This window comes from Carassius gibelio, chromosome B8, assembly GCF_023724105.1.
Source record: "Carassius gibelio isolate Cgi1373 ecotype wild population from Czech Republic chromosome B8, carGib1.2-hapl.c, whole genome shotgun sequence".
NCBI lineage: Eukaryota > Metazoa > Chordata > Actinopteri > Cypriniformes > Cyprinidae > Carassius > Carassius gibelio.
In genome coordinates this window covers 1,551,657-1,570,398 of record NC_068403.1, presented here as the reverse complement: position 1 = coordinate 1,570,398, position 18,742 = coordinate 1,551,657, and the positions used below count along the sequence as shown (strand labels likewise).

At 37.4% G+C, this 18,742-nt stretch overlaps 1 protein-coding gene and 1 long non-coding RNA gene across 3 annotated transcripts; one reads left to right on the top strand and one right to left on the bottom strand.

Annotated features, from left to right (window-relative positions):
* Window positions 1-8,440: 8,440 nt before the first annotated feature.
* On the bottom strand, window positions 8,441-10,266 carry LOC127964114 (general transcription factor II-I repeat domain-containing protein 2B-like). The gene is given in 2 exon segments (XM_052564277.1): window positions 8,441-9,498; window positions 9,501-10,266. Coding segments are annotated over 2 exon segments (1,824 nt in total).
* Window positions 10,267-15,826: 5,560 nt separating this feature from the next.
* Window positions 15,827-17,355, top strand: LOC127963797 (uncharacterized). 2 transcript variants are annotated; one of them, XR_008154908.1, is made up of 3 exons: window positions 15,827-15,897; window positions 16,109-16,167; window positions 16,525-17,355. It is a non-coding gene; the product is annotated as an uncharacterized LOC127963797 (long non-coding RNA). The 2 variants fall into 2 exon arrangements; XR_008154907.1 differs by having other exon boundaries at window positions 15,835-15,897; window positions 16,109-16,163.
* Window positions 17,356-18,742: the final 1,387 nt, after the last annotated feature.

Genomic DNA, 18,742 nt, shown 5'->3' with positions numbered 1-18,742 from the left:
TCCTCCATTATGACGTAAAACATAACAGCAAAAGCAGTTCTGTCTCCACCTCTCCTGACAGGATTGTACTCTCGTCAGTGCTCCTCTCGCACCATTGCTATGTGACACAGCAGTAATCGGAAACACCTGGTGGTGGCATTAGGAAATCCTGCAAATGCGGAGCATCTCAAGCACTTCGGAGCGGATTTGCAAATTTTATTCAGATCGGGAGTTTCGCGAATCATTTGAGACTGGACGTCGGATTTCCCAAAACATTTGATCAGATCGGGACTCCGAATCGCGTTTTGCGAATCATTTGGCTTCGACCGAGTTCGACAAACATTTGATTCAGATCGGGACTCCGAATTGCGTTTTGGGAATCATTTGCCTTCGACCAAGTTCGCCAACAATTTGATTCAGATCGGGACTCCGAATCGCATTTTGCAAATCATTTGGCTTCACCTAATTCGCCAAACATTTGATTCAGATCAGGACTCCGAATCGCGTTTTGCGAATCATTTGGCTTCAACCGATTTCATAAAACATTTGATTCAGATCAGGAGTCTGGCCTATTATTAGCCCATTAATAATTACTCTCAAAATAGGACAACTGACAAAAAAGTAACAACAAAACACATTTAATAATATGTCAGATATAGGCCATAACAACGAAAAATAAATAAATAATAATAATATATATTATGCTGCCCCACTTTTTGACTGCATCTGTAATTACAAACAAAAACACCTATCTTTTCAGATATTTTGTTACAAAAAATGTTCTAAAAATAGGTATGGTTTGTTAGAGTTTAATTAATTTGGATCTGATCTAATTTCAACCTCTTATTTGAATATTTTGGTTTGCCATGGGGTGTGCAGACACAAACTAATGTGGGATTAGATGTAACAATGTTTTTTGTGCCAAAATTAAAATATATTTTAAAGATATTGCTGAACATTTATTTTACCATTTAGCAAAATTATTATAAGTAGAGAATTGTACTTCTGCTGTTAGAAGGAAAAAAGTTCAAGTGATTGCTCTGGCGCTGCATGTGCGTGCAGTTAAGCTTTGTCTGTTCATTATCATAATAAAAAAACGGTAACTTTAAACACAAACACACACTGCTCAGTTTTTATGTAGTAAAATCTGTACCGTTAAGCGTTATCACCTTACTGCCCTGAAACATTTTGTTGGATATTGGAAGCGATTGAAATACGTAAATAATATTTTACAGAAAAATGTGATTTTGTGATTTTGTGTCGAATGAGAGACCCAACTTTAGTTTGAGTTTCATTCTAGCCTAAAATGATCGTTCGTTTTGACTTGTGAATTTATGTAGCTTCTTATATCTTTTAATTATATTCTCTAAATCCGTGGTCTCAAACTCAATTCCTGGCCACAGCTCTGCAGAGTTTAGCTCCAACCAGCTCCAAATCACACCTGCTTGGAAGTTTCTAGTAATCCTGAAGACCTTGATTAGCTGGATCAGGTGTGTTTGATTATGTTGGAGCAAATCATTTGCGATCAAGACTTTGGAGTGAGTTCGCAAAACATTTGATTTGGATCGGGACTCCGAAGCACGTTTCGCGAATCATTTGAGATCAGTTGCAGCGGATTTGATTCAGATCGGGACTCCCCCACACAGCAAAAAGGACTGCGCGGCCGTGTTGCGGCTTCCGGAACGGAACTGTACCGGCGTCAACTTGCGGGCAATGACGGATCCGATACGAATTCGGATCCCGGACCCGCCGTTGCACCACGCTCCACGATTAAAACCTTACCTCCACGGTGGGTCCGTTTGGGTCCTGCAAATTGAAACATATCCGCCACCATACTGTCTCATCTGGCCCTGGTCCGTTTTGGACCCGTTTATCTCATTTTCAAAATCCCTTCTGTTCTTGCTGTAGCATAAAAGAAATTGTAAGATAAACTAATAAATATTTCTAGCCTAGGCTACTACAGAAATATAAACATGAGCTTAAATCTGAATTGCCTTGTAATTTTAACCGAACAATATTGTAAATAAGCCTAAAAAAAAACTTTTGAAGATTTACAGCATGTCAAAAGGGTAGGCTTTTTATTATTATGATTAGCTTGATAGTTAACAGGAATATTTTTAGTAGCCTACTTTCCTTACTAACCTTGCTATGGTCTTTAAAGGGCTTTCTTGAGGTAAATGTAACGTTCTGTGACATAATTGTTCTCCTGCTGTTTTGACTGATGACTGATAACTGATCGATATTATTTATGAGGCTTATATAGATTTCATTTCTGTAAGTTGTACTGTATCTTTAAACAGAATGTAACAGATGATCGGTTTACTTGAACTGAGGCGCTAAAGCGATCTGTCACGTCACATTTTCTAACGCCAAAACGGTATTGAATGAATTTTGTAATAAAATGGACAGAACCTGAGAGCTGAGAATTTTAAATGTAATTTATATAGATCAGTGAGTGGTGGCATATTACAGCATGAATATCCTAACTTTTTGAAACAAAACAATGAAGTAGCCTACATGTATCATTACATTTCTGTCTCACCGTGAGGACCAAACACAGCAGAACGGTAGGAAACTTCACTCCTCTTATTATTTCTCTTTTATGATAGCGATTTATTTTTAGATACGTGATCTGAGTCTTTCATAGAGTTGTAGAGTTATTAGAGAAATAGAGTTATTTTTTACATTCTTTGGTCGAAGTTTTCAGATCGGCACTTCGGAGCATGTTCGCGACTCGGTTGATTCAGATCGGCACTTCGGAGCATGTTCGCAACTCGGTTGATTCAGATCGGCACTTCGGAGCATGTTCGCGACTCGGTTGATTCAGATCGGCACTTCGGAGCATGTTCGCGACTCGGTTGATTCAGATCGGCACTTCGGAGCATGTTCGCGACTCGGTTGATTCAGATCGGCACTTCGGAGCATGTTCGCGACTCGGTTGATTCAGATCGGCACTTCGGAGCCTGTTCGCGACTCGGTTGTTTCAGATCGTTACTTCGGAGCATGTTCGCGACTCGGTTGATTCAGATCGGCACTTCGGAGACTGTTCGCGACTCGGTTGATTCAGATCGGCACTTCGGAGCCTGTTCGCGACTCGGTTGATTTAGATCGGCACTTCGGAGCATGTTCGCGACTCGGTTGAATCAGATCTGGACTTTGGAGCATGTTTGAGATTTTTTTTAATGTTTTATTCAGTATGTACATGGACCTACACACAAAGGTGGACACACTCTAGACTTGATCATCAGTAGGGCTCTAAACTTAGAAACTTAGAACTCATCCATTGGTATTAAGGACGTAGTGTCACAGATCGCAAGAGGCGAAGACTCAAGTGCAGGCAGATGGGAAGACTTTATTTATACATCACCAAAATAAACAAAAACACAACTGAAACCAGAGGAGCGTTCAAAGTTACGAGACATAGACTGAAGTCAGATTCCCAGGGAAATGCTTTCAGACAGCAAATGCAATGAGTTTGCATCCTTCTTTTCTGAGAAGATCATCCATATCAGGAAGGCGATTAGCACATCCTCAAGTAATGCAGTTAGAAGTACCAAGGGTTCACACAAAACAAGGGGAATCTGCTTTTAGTTTCTATGCCGCTCGCAGTTGGAATCAGCTTCCAGAGAGGTCAGATGTGCTAAAACACTAGTCACATTTAAATCTAGACTTAAAACTCTTCTGTTTAGCTGTGCATTTATTGAATGAGCACTGTGCAATGTCCGAACTCAATGCACTATATTTTCACTGTTTTTTATTTTATGTAAAATAATTTTGTAGCTGTTTTTAAATTCATTTTAATTAAGTAAATTTTTTAATCATTATAAAAGTTTTAAAACTGCTTGTTTTATTTTTGTTATAATTTTTCTTTATGATTATTTTACTTTCTTTTATGTAAAGCACTTTGAATTACCATTGTGTATGAAATGTGCTATATAAATAAACTTGCCTTGCCTAGTGTGTTAGTGGGTTATATATATATATATATATATATATATATATATATATATATATATAACACACACACACACACATACACACACTACCGGTCAGAGTTTGGGATCAGAATGATTTTTAATGTTTTAAAATACTGTAAAACATGTAATATTGTGAAATATTATTAACATTTTTCTATTTTAATATACATGAAGGTGTAATTTATTCATTTGATGTGCAGCTGTATTTTCAGCATCATTTCTCCAGTCTTCAGTGTCACATGATCTTCAGAAATCAGAACAATATGATGATTTATTATTAGAATTATCAACAGCTTTGCTAATAAATATTATTTTGGAATCTGTGATACTTCTTTCAGGATTCTTTGATGAATGAAAAATTAAAAAGAAGAGCATTTATTTAAAATAGAAGACTTTTCTAACAATATTCACTACAGTTTAATAGTTTGGGGTCAGTAAATTTTTATCCTTTATTTAATAAGAAATTTTATTCTTTATTACATTTTAGAATCTTTTATTCAGGATGTGTTAAATTGATAAGAAGTGATATCAAAGATTAATATTGTTAGAAGAGATTTATATTTTGAATAAACGTTGTTCTTTAAAAAAAGATTATACATCGAAGAATCCTTAAAAAAGTATCGCAGATTCCAAAATAATATTTGGTAGCACACCTATTAATAGTTCTAATAATAAATCATCATATTTTCATGATTTCTAAAGATCATGTGACACTGAAGACTGGAGGAATGATGCTAAAAATACAGCTGCACATCACAGAAATAAATTATATTTGAAAGGATATTAAAATATAAACCATAATTTTATATATTTTATTTTGATAATTTTGAATTATTACTGAGATACAACCTTTTTTTTTAAACAGTTCATTGAACAATAATAAATGAAGTACCTGAAGCTGACAATGACGTAAATGTATAATAATTAGCAAAGATGGTTAATTTAGCGCTGTAAATGCGCGTATGAGGGGCGGAGACGCCTGCGGAGCGTCAGACGCGAGTGAGGAACAAACACAGCAGAATGGTAGGAAACTCCACTCCTCTTATTTCTCTTTTACTATAGCCATTTATTTTTAGATGCGTGATCTGAGTCTTTCATAGAGTTGTAGAGTTATTAGAAAAATTGAGTTATTTTTTACATTCTTTGGTCGAAGTTTTCAGATCGGGACTTCGGAGCCTGTTCGCGACTCGGTTGATTCAGATCGGCACTTCGGAGCCTGTTCGCGACTCGGTTGTTTCAGATCGGCACTTCGGAGCATGTTTGGTGATGTTTACTACTGATGTTTGGTGAAATGCGCTTCCGAGTCCCGATCTGAATCAATGTTTTGCGAATCCGCTCCGAAGTCCCGATCTCAAATGATTCGCGAAAAGCGCTTCGGAGTCCCGATCTGAATCAAATGTTTTGCAAAACCGCTCTGAAGCCCCGATCTCAAATGATTCGCGAAACGCGACTCCGACTCCCGATCTGAATCAATGTTTTGTGAACTCGCTCTGAAGTCCCGATCAAATGATTTGCGAAACGGCTTCTGAGTCCCGATCGGAATCAATGTTTTGAGAACTCGCTCCGAAGTCCCGATCTCAAATGATTCGCGAAACGGGCTTCGGAGTCCCGATCTGAATCAAATGTTTTGTGAATTTTTTTTCAAGCCCTGAAATGATTCATGAAATCTGCATCAGCAGGAGACTCCTAGGCGGATCCGCCTTCAAGTTCAAATTCGTTTTGGTGCTGCCCAGAGTATCAGTTCCGCCCAGGGCCGCGGGAAGTAATTTTGAACAGGGGGTGCTGTGAATTTTTTTTTTTTTTTTTTTTTTTTTTTGACAAAAAACCTATGAGCCTATAGGCCTATTTAAAATACATTTAAAAAATAAATACATTGAGATTTACTACTTTATTGTCATATACACTTCAGTGCACAGCCAGCCAGGGTCTGAAACACACAGACATCAGTTCTCAGATATGTGCAATGCGTTATTAATCTGAAGCAGAAGCAGAAATAATAGTTTAATATTCGAAAGAAAACGAAATAATTACTTTCATTACAATTTCAGATAGCCTATACATAAATGCAACTTATTTAGATACAAGAAATAATATTACAACAAAATATAAGATTAATCAAACTTCACAATAACGCTAAAACAATGCAATTGATTTGGTCAGCTGGCTTGAATCACTGCACGTTTATGTCACACGCAACTCTATTAACTCCAAAATCTTTTTACGCACACCACAAGGAAATAATCTCTGACTATTTAAGCAATTTGTTTATTGAACAGTTCTCCACATCCATTACGCAAAAAACACACGCACAGTATAAAGCTTTCTGTCTCCATCTCCAACCTTTTTACACAAACCACAAGGAAATAATCTCCGACTATTTAAACGTTATTTAACAGTTCATCTCAACCATTACGCAAAGAACACACGAACGAAATAATACTCTCCATCTCTATCCCCACCACCTTACAAAAATACTATAGTGTAGGCTACTACTTACAATTGCTTGGCTAGTCAAAGCTGATCCCACACTTGTTGCCAAAAAAATAAATGTTACAAGCGCGGCAGCACAATGCTCTTACCTGAGCTACATGCAGGCGGGGTGCCCTGGTTACAGGTGTCCAAATGTCGAGGTGCGCTGTATTAAATAAAGATGAATGTATTCTGCGTGGAACGAGCGGGAAACCTAGTTACTCGGCGACCAAACCTGCCTGCCTGACGTCGACAACGTAACTTCCGAACCTGTGTTGATTAGGCCTCAAAATATGAAATTAAAATCCAAAATATACGTAATAGACTGCGTGTGTCAAAATCATTTTCTAAAATATTCATAAGGAATTTATAAATTGTGCAAAATATTTTAATAGGCCTACATTTTTTTTATCTCCCTCTCGTCACTAGGGGGTGCTGCAGCACCCCCACTTCCCGCGGCCATGGTTCCGCCTCCGGTCGGCGCCGTCAAACAGCGGATCCTGACTGAGCGAGTTCAACACACCAAGAGCAAAATCAGTCGAGATTCGAGAATTTCTTTGCTGGGACACGGTTGCGCTGAACCCTCTTTTGAGTAAGTGATTTATTGATATATTGCTACATTCAATAAACATTGGTTTTTAAATCACCATGTATATTAATGATTGTAATTATGTTGTTTGATATTAGGACAACTTTAACATGTTCACTAGTGGATAATGGTTTAGCGCTAGCTACTAGCTAGCTGTGCATTAAGTTTGCATTTTTTGTAATTTTGGTATCGTGTTTGTATCTGCCATCCTTTTTATAATGAAAATTAAGCTTCGGCATTTTAATCACTGTTTGAGTTGGTTCAGACAATATGCCTCCTGTTTGAATGTCAAAAAGTGCAGGCTTAACTGTTAATGTTAGCTACCGTAACCGTCTATTAGCTTGATACCATCCAGCGTCACCGCTCATTTTACACAGTTTAACAACAAAACAAAACGCTAAGTGAACATTACTAGCTAAGTGACCCTTTTCATGTTGGTTTTGAGCGATATGCAGCCCAGCTAACCTGGAAAACGGTCTTTAAATAGTATCATACAGCGTGTCTGGAGGAATAGAGATCGCTAACACATGTGACCAACTGGGCGGCTACGTCATCAGAACGCAAAGAATTATGTGTATGTTTGGCCAGTTAGCATGGTCTGGCATAGCAGGCTAGTGTTCTGGCATGAAAATAATGAAAAATTAGCGTGAAAAACGGAATATAATCCTACAAAATGCAGCGGGCTAAAGAAAACATTGTCGGACCATACTGCCTAAAACTAAATCCTAATGCAAATATGAGATATGACGAGAAAATAAAGAGAATCAAAGGACTCGATCCTTACGAGCAGAGCGACTGGTCAAGGTCCAGTCTAAAAGAAGGGCATGTGAAAAGGTTGTGTTGTGGTCCTTTTACAGACAGCCTGAATAGTTTGATGACATGTTAGCTTGCGATAGTCAGATTTCAGAGTCAATCGTTTGTAAATGTTTGGGCAGCCTTAAAAATCGCTGCAACCATCTTACCAATATGACCGTGTAGCCTTTTATTTTAATCTTTTACTAAACGTGACTTTGCGTTTCATAAATGTTCTTTTTTTTTTGTGCCTCATAGATGATGTGTAAATGAAAAAAATATTTACAACCCTTTCTGCATCCCCTAAAGCAGGGGTCTCAAACTCAAATTGGCTGGGTGCCATTGATGTGATTGACACCTCATAGGAGGGCCATTTTAACATTCAAGCACAACAAGAAAGTGGAAATTTTTTAAACATTTTTTTTATTTACTTCAAATTACATTGCTAAAATATTTTTGTCAAACTTAACAACAGCATTGTCTCTATTATTGTTATAACAGCATATATATATTAGTTTTGAACAGTTAGTGCAAATATTTTTCCCTTTCTTTATTTTGACTTAAATAAAAAAAAACCTAGCGATCAAATAACAACATTGCACTGAACAAACCCTGAATATATTTGTACACCATTCTATTTCTTGCCAGACACCTGGCAGCGCTTCTGCTCACACAACTGAGCCACATTTGCCCTGATGGAGGTCACAGTTGAAACTCTGAGTACAGCTTCAAGATGGGCATCACTAAGCCTGGACCTGTACTTGCATTTATTGAAGTTCATAGTTGAGAAAAGTTTCTCACACAGATATGTGCTTCCAAAAAGGCACTTTACCCGACTGAACACTTTGGACAGCTCTGGGAAGCATGGAGGTAATTCTCTTAAAAACTGTCCAGTCTTGTCTGCTTGTCCCTGTGCCTCTCTGAATTTAGTTTTTAGCTCACTGTTGCACTGCAAGTCAATTAGTTCCATTTGCAAAAGATTTGGAACACTCTCCACATCAGCTGAGAAGGGGTCTGCAAACAGCTGGAAAGTGACACAATGTGCCTTGAAGTCAGCAAAACGTTGATCAAATTCCTGCAGTAGGTTTTCAATAGCAGAGGCATATTCATCACCACTAAATGCTGTGCCCTCCTCCGCAAGAGATCTGCATGTTGGGAAATGACTAAGGTTTTTTGCAGAAAGCTGAGTTTTCCACAATCTTAGTTTTGTGGAGAAGGCTTTCACACTGTCATACGCTGCTGTGATGAGCTGACCTGGGCCCTGGAGCTTCAGGTTAAGGATGTTCAGCTCCTGTGTTATGTCAACTAAGAATGCAAGGTCCATGACCCATTTAGGATCATCAAATTCAGGAACATCCATTCTGCCATCTTCCATGAATCTCTTCACCTCTGATCTTAACTCAAAGAATCTCTTCAGGACATTCCCCCTGCTGAGCCAGCGGACCTCAGTAAAATAAAGTACATCACCATATGTTGACTCAATTTCTTCTAAAAAGGCCAGAAACTGGCGATGCTGTAAACTCCTAGACCTGATGTAATTTATACATTTCAGGACAACAGACATGACATGTTCATATTTCAAGCATTTGCTGCACAGTGCCTGTTGGTGTATAATGCAGTGCAGAACAATTGCTGCATCTGCATTTTCCTCTTCTAACTTTCTCTGTACTAGTGCTACCAGTCCATTTTTTTCCCTGTCATAGATGGGGCACCATCAGTGGTAATGCCGACCAGCCTGTTCCACGGCAAACCAGCGCGCTCAATGGCGTCACACAGCTGCTGAAATATATCTTTGGCTGTGGTACGGCCGTGCATTGGACACAAACTCAACAACTCTTCTGTCACTTCAAATTGGTCATTAATACCCCTGATGAAAATTGCTAACTGAGCACTGTCGGTTATGTCTGTACTTTCGTCAAGCGCCACAGAATATGCTGTGAAATCTTTAGATTTGCTGCGTAACTGATCATAAATGTCACTCGATAACTCGCTGATCCGCTCTGCCACTGTGTTCGCCGACAAAGATAGATTGTTGAACAAGTTTTTATTTTCTGGACAAAGAATATCAGCGACTTTCTGCATGTAATCCTTTATAAACTGACCTTCTGTGAATGGCTTTCCCGCTTTAGCGATCAACTCACTCACCACATAACTTGCCTCAACTGCAGCATCAGCATCTTTTTTGGCTTCATGGAAAATGTTTTGCTGGGACGTTAGCTCTCTCTGCAACAGTGTGGCTCGTCTTTTTCTCTCGTCTTCCTGGTACTTATCATACTGTTCTCCATGTTTAGTCGAGTAATGACGTTTGAGATTATATTCCTTTAGAACAGCGACTTTTTCTTTGCATATCCTACAGGTAGCGTTTCCATTAAACTCCACAAAAAAATACTGCAACGTCCATCTTTCTTGAAACTGTCTGTGTTCTTCATCCACTTTCCATTTCGGTTTGTAAAGAGACATCTTATCATTCGCACTTTCGCAGCCAAACAACATACAACTACGTACGAATGCCCCGAATCCAGCGGTTTTTAAATCTGTCTGCATGCGCGTTTTTTTTTTTTTTTTGAGACAACTAGAAAATAATAATATTAATAATAAAATTAATTTAGCGGGCCGGATTATGTTTTATATTTTACATCAGTGGCGGGCCGGGTGGAGGGGGAAGAAGGGCCTTAAATGGCCCGCGGGCCGGCAGTTTGAGACACCTGCCCTAAAGTTTAAACTATACATCACTTGTAAATGTGTTAGGGTTAGGGGGTCTATATAATTTAAAACGCTGGTCTTGGTGAGTATCCTCAGTCAGTTAGCCCTATATCTCAAGTGAACGTAGCCTTGTTCAAATCGGGTTTTCTTTACATGTTAGATCTACCTGAAAACTCTAAAAACACTCTTTATAATTTACAAAAAAATTACTCTTTTAAACATTTACAAAATGTGGTATCGGTGCATCCCTAATTAAAAATATAAAAAATATGTATGATTTCAATATCAAAATAATTTTACACAATTAACGCTGCCGCCCGTCTGAGATAAAGAGTTTTTTTTTTTTTTTTTACATTGCTATGGGCATGATATTAAGTATATAATACAACTTTCATTCTTCAGGTCGATCGTCTATAAATCTGTTTCAATATCTTCTCAATCTTCTCAGTTCATCATTATTTAACCACTGACTTATAAAATACGTACAACTGAACGTTATTATAAAGTGTTACCCTCTTTGGCAACTCAAAATCAAACCTAGTCTGACCATAACTCCCTGAGCAGCTGATGGCTACTTTACACACACAGATTGTTCAATCAGGTAGACCTATACCTGATGTTATTTTTAACACAATGCAATAGTTAGTGCGTCAGTAAAAACGGACGGACACGGTCACTTATTTAGTAAGGAAAGTAGGCTACTAAAAATATTCCTGTTAACTATCAAGCTAATCATAATAATTAAAAGCCTACCCTTTTGACATGCAGTAAATCTTCAAAAGTTTTTTTAGGCTTATTTACAATATTGTTCGGTTAAAATTACAAAGCAATTCAGATTTAAGCTTATGTTTATATTTCTGTAGTAACCTAGGCTAGAAATATTTATTAGTTTATCTTACAATTTTTTTTATCCTACAGCAAGAACAGAAGGGATTTTGAAAATGAGATAAACGGGTCCAGATGAGACAGTATGGTGGCGGATATGTTTCAATTTGCAGGACCCAAACTGACCCACCGTGGAGGTAAGGTTTTAATCGTGGAGCGCGGTGCAACGGCGGGTCCGGAATCCGTCATTGCCCGCAAGTTGACGCCGGTACAGTTCCGTTCCGGAAGCCGCAACACGGCCGCGCAGTACTTTTTGCTGTGTGGGGGAGTCCCGATCTGAATCAATGTTTTGCAAATCCGCTGGGACTGATCTCAAATGATTTGCGAAACATGCTTCGGAGTCCCGATCCAAATCAAATGTTTTGCTAAACGCTCCAAAGTCGATCCAAAAACGCTCCAAAGTCCTGATCTCAAATGATTTGCGAAAGGCCCATCAGAGTCCCGATATAGTTTTTTTTTTTTTTTTTTTTTTTTTTTTAAAGAGTAGAATTAGAATAGTGAGTGCTGAATTTAGAGGGTCAAATAAATGTATGATAAATAATTATAAACAATGTAAACATAGGCTATTTAAGTTCCCATAGTTCCACAACAAATCATTTAAATTTAACAGTATTTAGAAAATATAATTAAAAGATAGAAGCTACAGAAATTCACAAGCCAAAACGAATGATCATTTTAGGCTAGAACGAAACTGAAACTAAAGTTGGGTCTCTCATTCGACACAATCAAAATGTTCTGTAAATATTATTTACATACATCACTCCCTTCCAATATCCACATAAAAGAAAATGTTTTACATCAGGGCAGTAAGGTGATAACGCTTAACGGTACAGATTTTACTACATAAAAACTGAGCAGTGTGTGTTTGTTTAAACTAAATTACAGTTTTTTTTTAATTATGATATTGAACAGACAAAGCTTAACTGCACGCACATGCAGCGCCAGAGCAATCACTTGAATTTTTTTCCTTCTAACAGCAGAAGTACAATTCTCTACTTAAATAATTTTGCTAAATGGTAAAATAAATGTTCAGCAATATCTTTAAAATATATTTGAATTTTGGCACAAAAAAACATTGTTACATCTAATCCCACATTAGTTTGTGTCTGCAAACCCCATGGCAAACCAAAATATTCAAATAAGAGGTTGAAATTAGATCAGATCCAAATTAATTAAACTCTAACAAACCATACCTATTTTTAGAACATTTTTTTGTAACAAAATATCTGAAAAGATAGGTGTTTTTGTTTGTAATTACAGATGAATATAAAAAGTGGGCAGCATAATATATATTATTATGTGTTTTGTTGTTACTTTTTTGTCAGTTGTCCTATTTTGAGAGTAATTATTAATGGGCTAATAATAGGCCAGACTCCTGATCTGAATCAAATGTTTTGTGAACTCTGTTGAAGCCAAATGATTCGCAAAAGGCGATTTGGAGTCCCGATCTGAATCAAATGTTTGTCGAACTAGGTCGAAGCCAAATGATTCGCAAAACGCGATTTGGAGTCCCGATCTGAATCAAATCTGTCGAAGCCAAATGATTCGCAAAGCAATTCAGATTCCCGATCTGAATCAAATGTTTGTCGAACTCGGTCGAAGCCAAATGATTCGCAAAACGCGATTTGGAGTCCCGATCGGATCAAATGTTTTGCGAACTCCGACCTCCCATCTCAAATGATTCGCAAAACTCCCGATCTGAATAAAATGCAAATCCGCTCCGAAGTGCTTGAGATGCTCAGCATTTGCAGGATTTCCTAATTCCGCCACCAGGTGTTTCCGATTACTGCTGTGTCCCATAGCAACGGTGCACGAGGAGCACTGATGAGAGTACAATCCTGTCAGGAGAGGTGGAGACAGAACTGCTTGTTTTTGCTGTTATGTTTTATGTCATAATGGAGGAGACGGTGATGGAACTCAGCCAAGACCGAGTCCAGGTAAATTACACTGGTTTGCTGCATCCTTTGTCGGATTACAACTTTAAATGCAGGTACTGGTTTGGAGCTTACTTGAATAATGTAATGATACATATGAAAAACTACTAAATAAACAAACTCGCGCACACACACACACATAGCAGTTCAAATGCTGACTGATATGTTACAAAGGTGCGATTTTTATATAGTTTATTGTCTTGACCAAGGTGATCCTATGTAGACAGGTTTGCAACCCGTTTTTTAAGTAGTTAAAGCATAAAAATAAAACTGAAAAAAGTTTGTAGCATAGCTCAATGTTCAACAGCAGCAATCACAGCTGAGCAGTAGGGATGTGCAACAGTGATCGAGTACTCGACCGCGACAGCGATGATCGATCAAGTAAACGATTATCGAAATTATTATTATTATTATTATTATTATTTCTGATTGATTATGGCAGCACGTTGGGCGGCGCCCTGATCTCTGATTGGTTAGCTTCCCACTTGATTCCTCAAAAGACGTAAGAAGACAGATAAGCATGGCCTCAAAGTCAGGTAGTAATGGCTGGCTTCCCTTTGAGAAGAACCATGAAAATACAGTTCAGGGTAAGCTTTTTAGCGCCAAGCTGTCACACAAATCTACAACAAATACAATGCGCTATCATCTAAAATGCGTACCTACATAAAATATCTGGCGATAACAGAGCGGCAACTCAGACGAGCATTGAATCACTTGCCGTAAGACCTAAATGCAACGCAGGCAGAACCGAGAAGACGACAAAGCTGTTCGCTGAAATGGTGGTGAAAGATTTGCTGCCCATTAGTTTCAGGGACAGAGAAGGTTTACTTGTCCAGTGGTACCTGGCTGTTCCTGCAACATCTGTTCCAGCGGAGCGAATTTATTCCACTAAATGTGAACAGGCTGTTTACTCTGCTCTCACCTGAGCACGTAGACCGATTTATCTTTTTGAATAGACATTTGAATGTTTCACCGGTCGTGGTGAATATAATATCCATTTTTTTATAATTATTATTTTAGTTTTGAGTTTTAACCATAGTTAAATATCTAGGCTATTTGGTCTCTGTTTTATACCTTATAATAGTTGTTTGGTTAAACTTGGTGAACTTTTTTCTTTATATTTTAAGAAACTACGTTTCACCGCTGGATTAAAATATGATGCTAAAGTTATACAGGAAGACAATGATTTGTTTAAAAAAATGCACTTGAATAAAGTAGCAAAAAAAAAAAAAAAAAAGAATCTTTGTGTTCATTTTTAAATCGCAGACAAATAATGAAATGGTCTTTATAAAATAAAAATGGATGGATATATTTGTAGCCTAATTACATTAAACATATTCGAGATGACGAAAATCAAAATTATTTGTTTGTCATAGTTTTTATCTTAAATATATTTTAAATCTTATTCGATTATTTAGCAATAATCAGTGATTTCCATGCTGTTAAATAATATTTTGGTTGATCAGAAAGTGCAAATTGAATACAAAATATAAATTAAATATTACAATACATAAAAAAATAATGATAGTGACACTATGTAAATTTATTGTACTTTCGTGTTTGTAAAGCGCAATCCGAGTTACACTTTCGGTCAAGTTCACATCTGCATCGGCGAATTTTTTTCAGATAAAAATTGCTAGAGCTACTCTACTTCTGATTAATTAACATGAACAATTAGGCTGAAATCGCTGCATATCATCCATTAGTTTCATGCTCATAAGCAATGCCCGATAATGATATTGCTCTTAAATGTTTTATTTTTCTATTATTATTATTGATATTATTTTATTAATGATGTTATAATAATGCAGCCAAGCTTTTTTTCCGTCATATTTGTGGGCATAATTCAATTCCTAGGTTTCGAAAACGCGCAGGTGGTTTATGGAAAATAAAACTTAACTTAAAAATAAAACTTAATTACAACTATTACACTTAATAACGTAGATGAAAATATAGCACAAATCTGCCGTACATTTATAATGAGAACTTTATAGGAATCTATAGTAAAATCTATCCTTGCCCATCTTTCAGCGCGCTGTCATGAATACGCATCAGAGGGAGCTCTCTCTCTCTATCTCTCTCTCTCTCTCTCTCTCTCTCTGTCTAACGCATAACTTAGCATCCTATCGTGCTGATACAAGTTGTATGTTACGTCTGATATGTATCTCAGTTATCTGATTTATGCGTCATAGAATTAGCTTCCGTTTATTGGTATACTTTCACCTCAGACAGATATTTCTTGCTCCTTTATTAATAACATTGCTTCATCATCATCATCTAACCTGTCCTAATCATTTGTTCATGTTTTCATAGACAGATTATCATGTCAGATTTTTTTTTTTTCATAACAATCTTCAGATTTTTTTTCATTAAATACATTATGCCCATGACCCCCCATTATGTTTAACACAAAATAGTACATGTTTGCTTTTTGTTAATTAAGTGCTCTTGCTGAGTCATGGGAAAAATAAAGGAGCTGGAAAAAAAAACACATGCTAGTGACATCATGCTCCTCTTCACCTGCTAGTTACTTGCCTGCTTTGTGATAAGCAAATTTTACTATCTTCTAGTAAGTTTAAGCTTTTGTTGCCTTCTCAGCCAGGGTTTTAACCAACATTATACATATAATCTTTCACATACTTCTCAGTGTGCTTTTCTTTTTCTTTTTTTTTTTTTTTTGCTGAATTTAATGCTTAGATTTTAGTCTTAGATTTAAGTCAGAAAATGTTAATAAAAATCTAACTCTTCACTTTTACTTATGATCTGCAATATCGTTTCAGATTCTGAACACATCAGAAATCACCAACCCCTCCTGACATATCTTTCCAGTTTGGGGTAGGTATGTTGCAACAATATAACATAAATAACAATAAAATGTCATTAATTGAAGCATGACTTATTGGGGTAACTGTTTTCTTCTTGTAATAGAACACTATAAAACTACATTCACTATAGAACATGAACATCATTTGTTGGTAAATTTTTCATGCCCATTTTCTTCCTAGCAAAAAATAAATGTATGTGCCAAAGTAGAATTCAACAACTTTAGCCGTGATCTCTGTGATCAGCTCATCATCTCTCCATACCCTCTCCACATGGAAGTCACCTCTTGTACTTGTTACAAGATCACACCAAGTTAACTAGTCCAGTAACCATCAGCTGACCGTGGAATGCCAATTGTGTGTTTCTTTCTCAGTTTTGCATGGTCCCCAATAAACTCAACGTGGGATGCCTCTCCCATTTCTTTCACATCAGGGCAATTAACCTATACCAGGCCACAGAGAGGTTCTTCATTTGGGTCCACTACTTTGCCATTTGCACCGAGGTGTGGAGCATCAGGGTGGATGATGAGACTAGATGGAGTAACGTTAACGTCAAAGGTCTCCTCATAGCAGTGAAGAACCTCTGGCTCAAGTTTCAATCCTCTACACATCGCTCTCTAGAGACCCCGACAGATGTTTACACACACTGTTTAATGCAAGATATAAATGCATTTAACCTGCAATTACAAATGCATAATATTTTGATGTTTTAATCCCAAAATGTTGAATACTGATATTTGCAATGATAAAAGAAAGTGCTTTAAGAGGTGAAATTAAAAACACCAATATCTAGACAATCATGAATTGTAACATCACTTCCTTTAATGTTTTTACTATACAGTTGATATGAAATTTGTTTAAATGTTAATTTTTTGAAAAAAATGTTTATATGAAATTCTTATACAAAATAAATATGTAGTTAAAGTATATCTACATTCCTTGCTTTCATACATGGTCATATGAAAAATTTGCCGTACTTAAGGTAGATTTCTGCCATTTACAGGAAAACATTTAAAATTACAATTTTAAACAAAAGCACTATATGAACATTCTGAGTGATTTTATTACACTAATATACAATCAGACATCCCAATTTCTGTTTTGGTAAAGTCATTAAGTGTCATGTCATTTAGATGAATTAGAATTTTATTTGGGGTCCTGAAATACCCTAAACACTGCACAGAGGTTAAGATTACCATTGCTCCATAAATAAAATAAAAATGGAAACTCATCCTATTTTGTTTTGATTTTCTCTTACTAAATTATACAGTTACTGATGCTATGGACTGTGGTATTAGTAATAGGCTATTAACAAAAATCTGTCTCTAAACCTCTTTGCTCTTTATTAAAAGTTGGTCTAGACTAGACAAGTAGCCTACATGATACAATCAAATGTTTTGAAAATCCGCTCCAAAGCGATCTCAAATGATTGGCGAAACGCGCTTCGCACTCCCGATCTGAATCAATGTTTTGCAAAACCGCTCTGAAGTCCCGATCATATGATTCGCGAAACGCGACTCCGACTCCCGATCTGAATCAATGTTTTGCAAAACCGCTCTGAAGTCCCGATCATATGATTCGCGAAACGCCACTCCGACTCCCGATCTGAATCAATGTTTTGCAAAACCGCTCTGAAGTCCCGATCATATGATTCGCGAAACGCGACTCCGACTCCCGATCTGAATCAATGTTTTGCAAAACCGCTCTGAAGTCCCGATCATATGATTCGCGAAACGCGACTCCGACTCCCGATCTGAATCAATGTTTTGTGAACTCGCTCTGAAGTCCCGATCATATGATTCGCGAAACGCGACTCCGACTCCCGATCTGAATCAATGTTTTGAGAACTCACTCCGAAGTCCCGATCTCAAATGATTCGCGAAACGGGCTTCGGAGTCCCGATCTGAATCAAATGTTTTGTGAATTTTTTTTCAAGCCCTGAAATGATTCGCGAAACGCGCTTCGGATTCCCGATCTGAATCAATGTTTTGCAAATCCGCTCCAAAGCCCTGATCTCAAATGATTCATGAAATGTGCATCAGCAGGAGACTCCTAGGCGGATCCGCCTTCAAGTTCAAATTCGTTTTGGTGCTGCCCAGAGGATCAGCTCCGCCTCCTGTCGGTGCCGTCAAACAGCGGATCCTGTTAAAATTAAGCTTCGGCATTTTAATCACTGTTTGAGTTGGTTCAGACAATATGCCTCCTGTTTGAATGTCAAAAAGTGCAGGCTTAACTTCTAATGTTAGCTACCGTCTATTAGCTTTATACCATCCAGCGTCACCGCTCATTTTACACAGTTTAACAACAAAACAAAACGCTAAGTGAACATTACTAGCTTCCCTTTTCATGTTGGTTTTGAGCGCTATGCAGCCCATCTAACCTGGAAAACGGTCTTAATAGTATCATTTATACAGCGTGTCTGGAGGAACAGAGATCGCTAACACATGTGACCAACTGGGCGGCAACGTCATCAGAACGCAAAGAATTATGGGTATATTTGGCCAGTTAGCATGGTCTGGCATAGCAGGCTAGTGTTCTGGCATGAAAATAATGAAAAATTAGCGTGAAAAACGGAATATAATCCTACAAAAT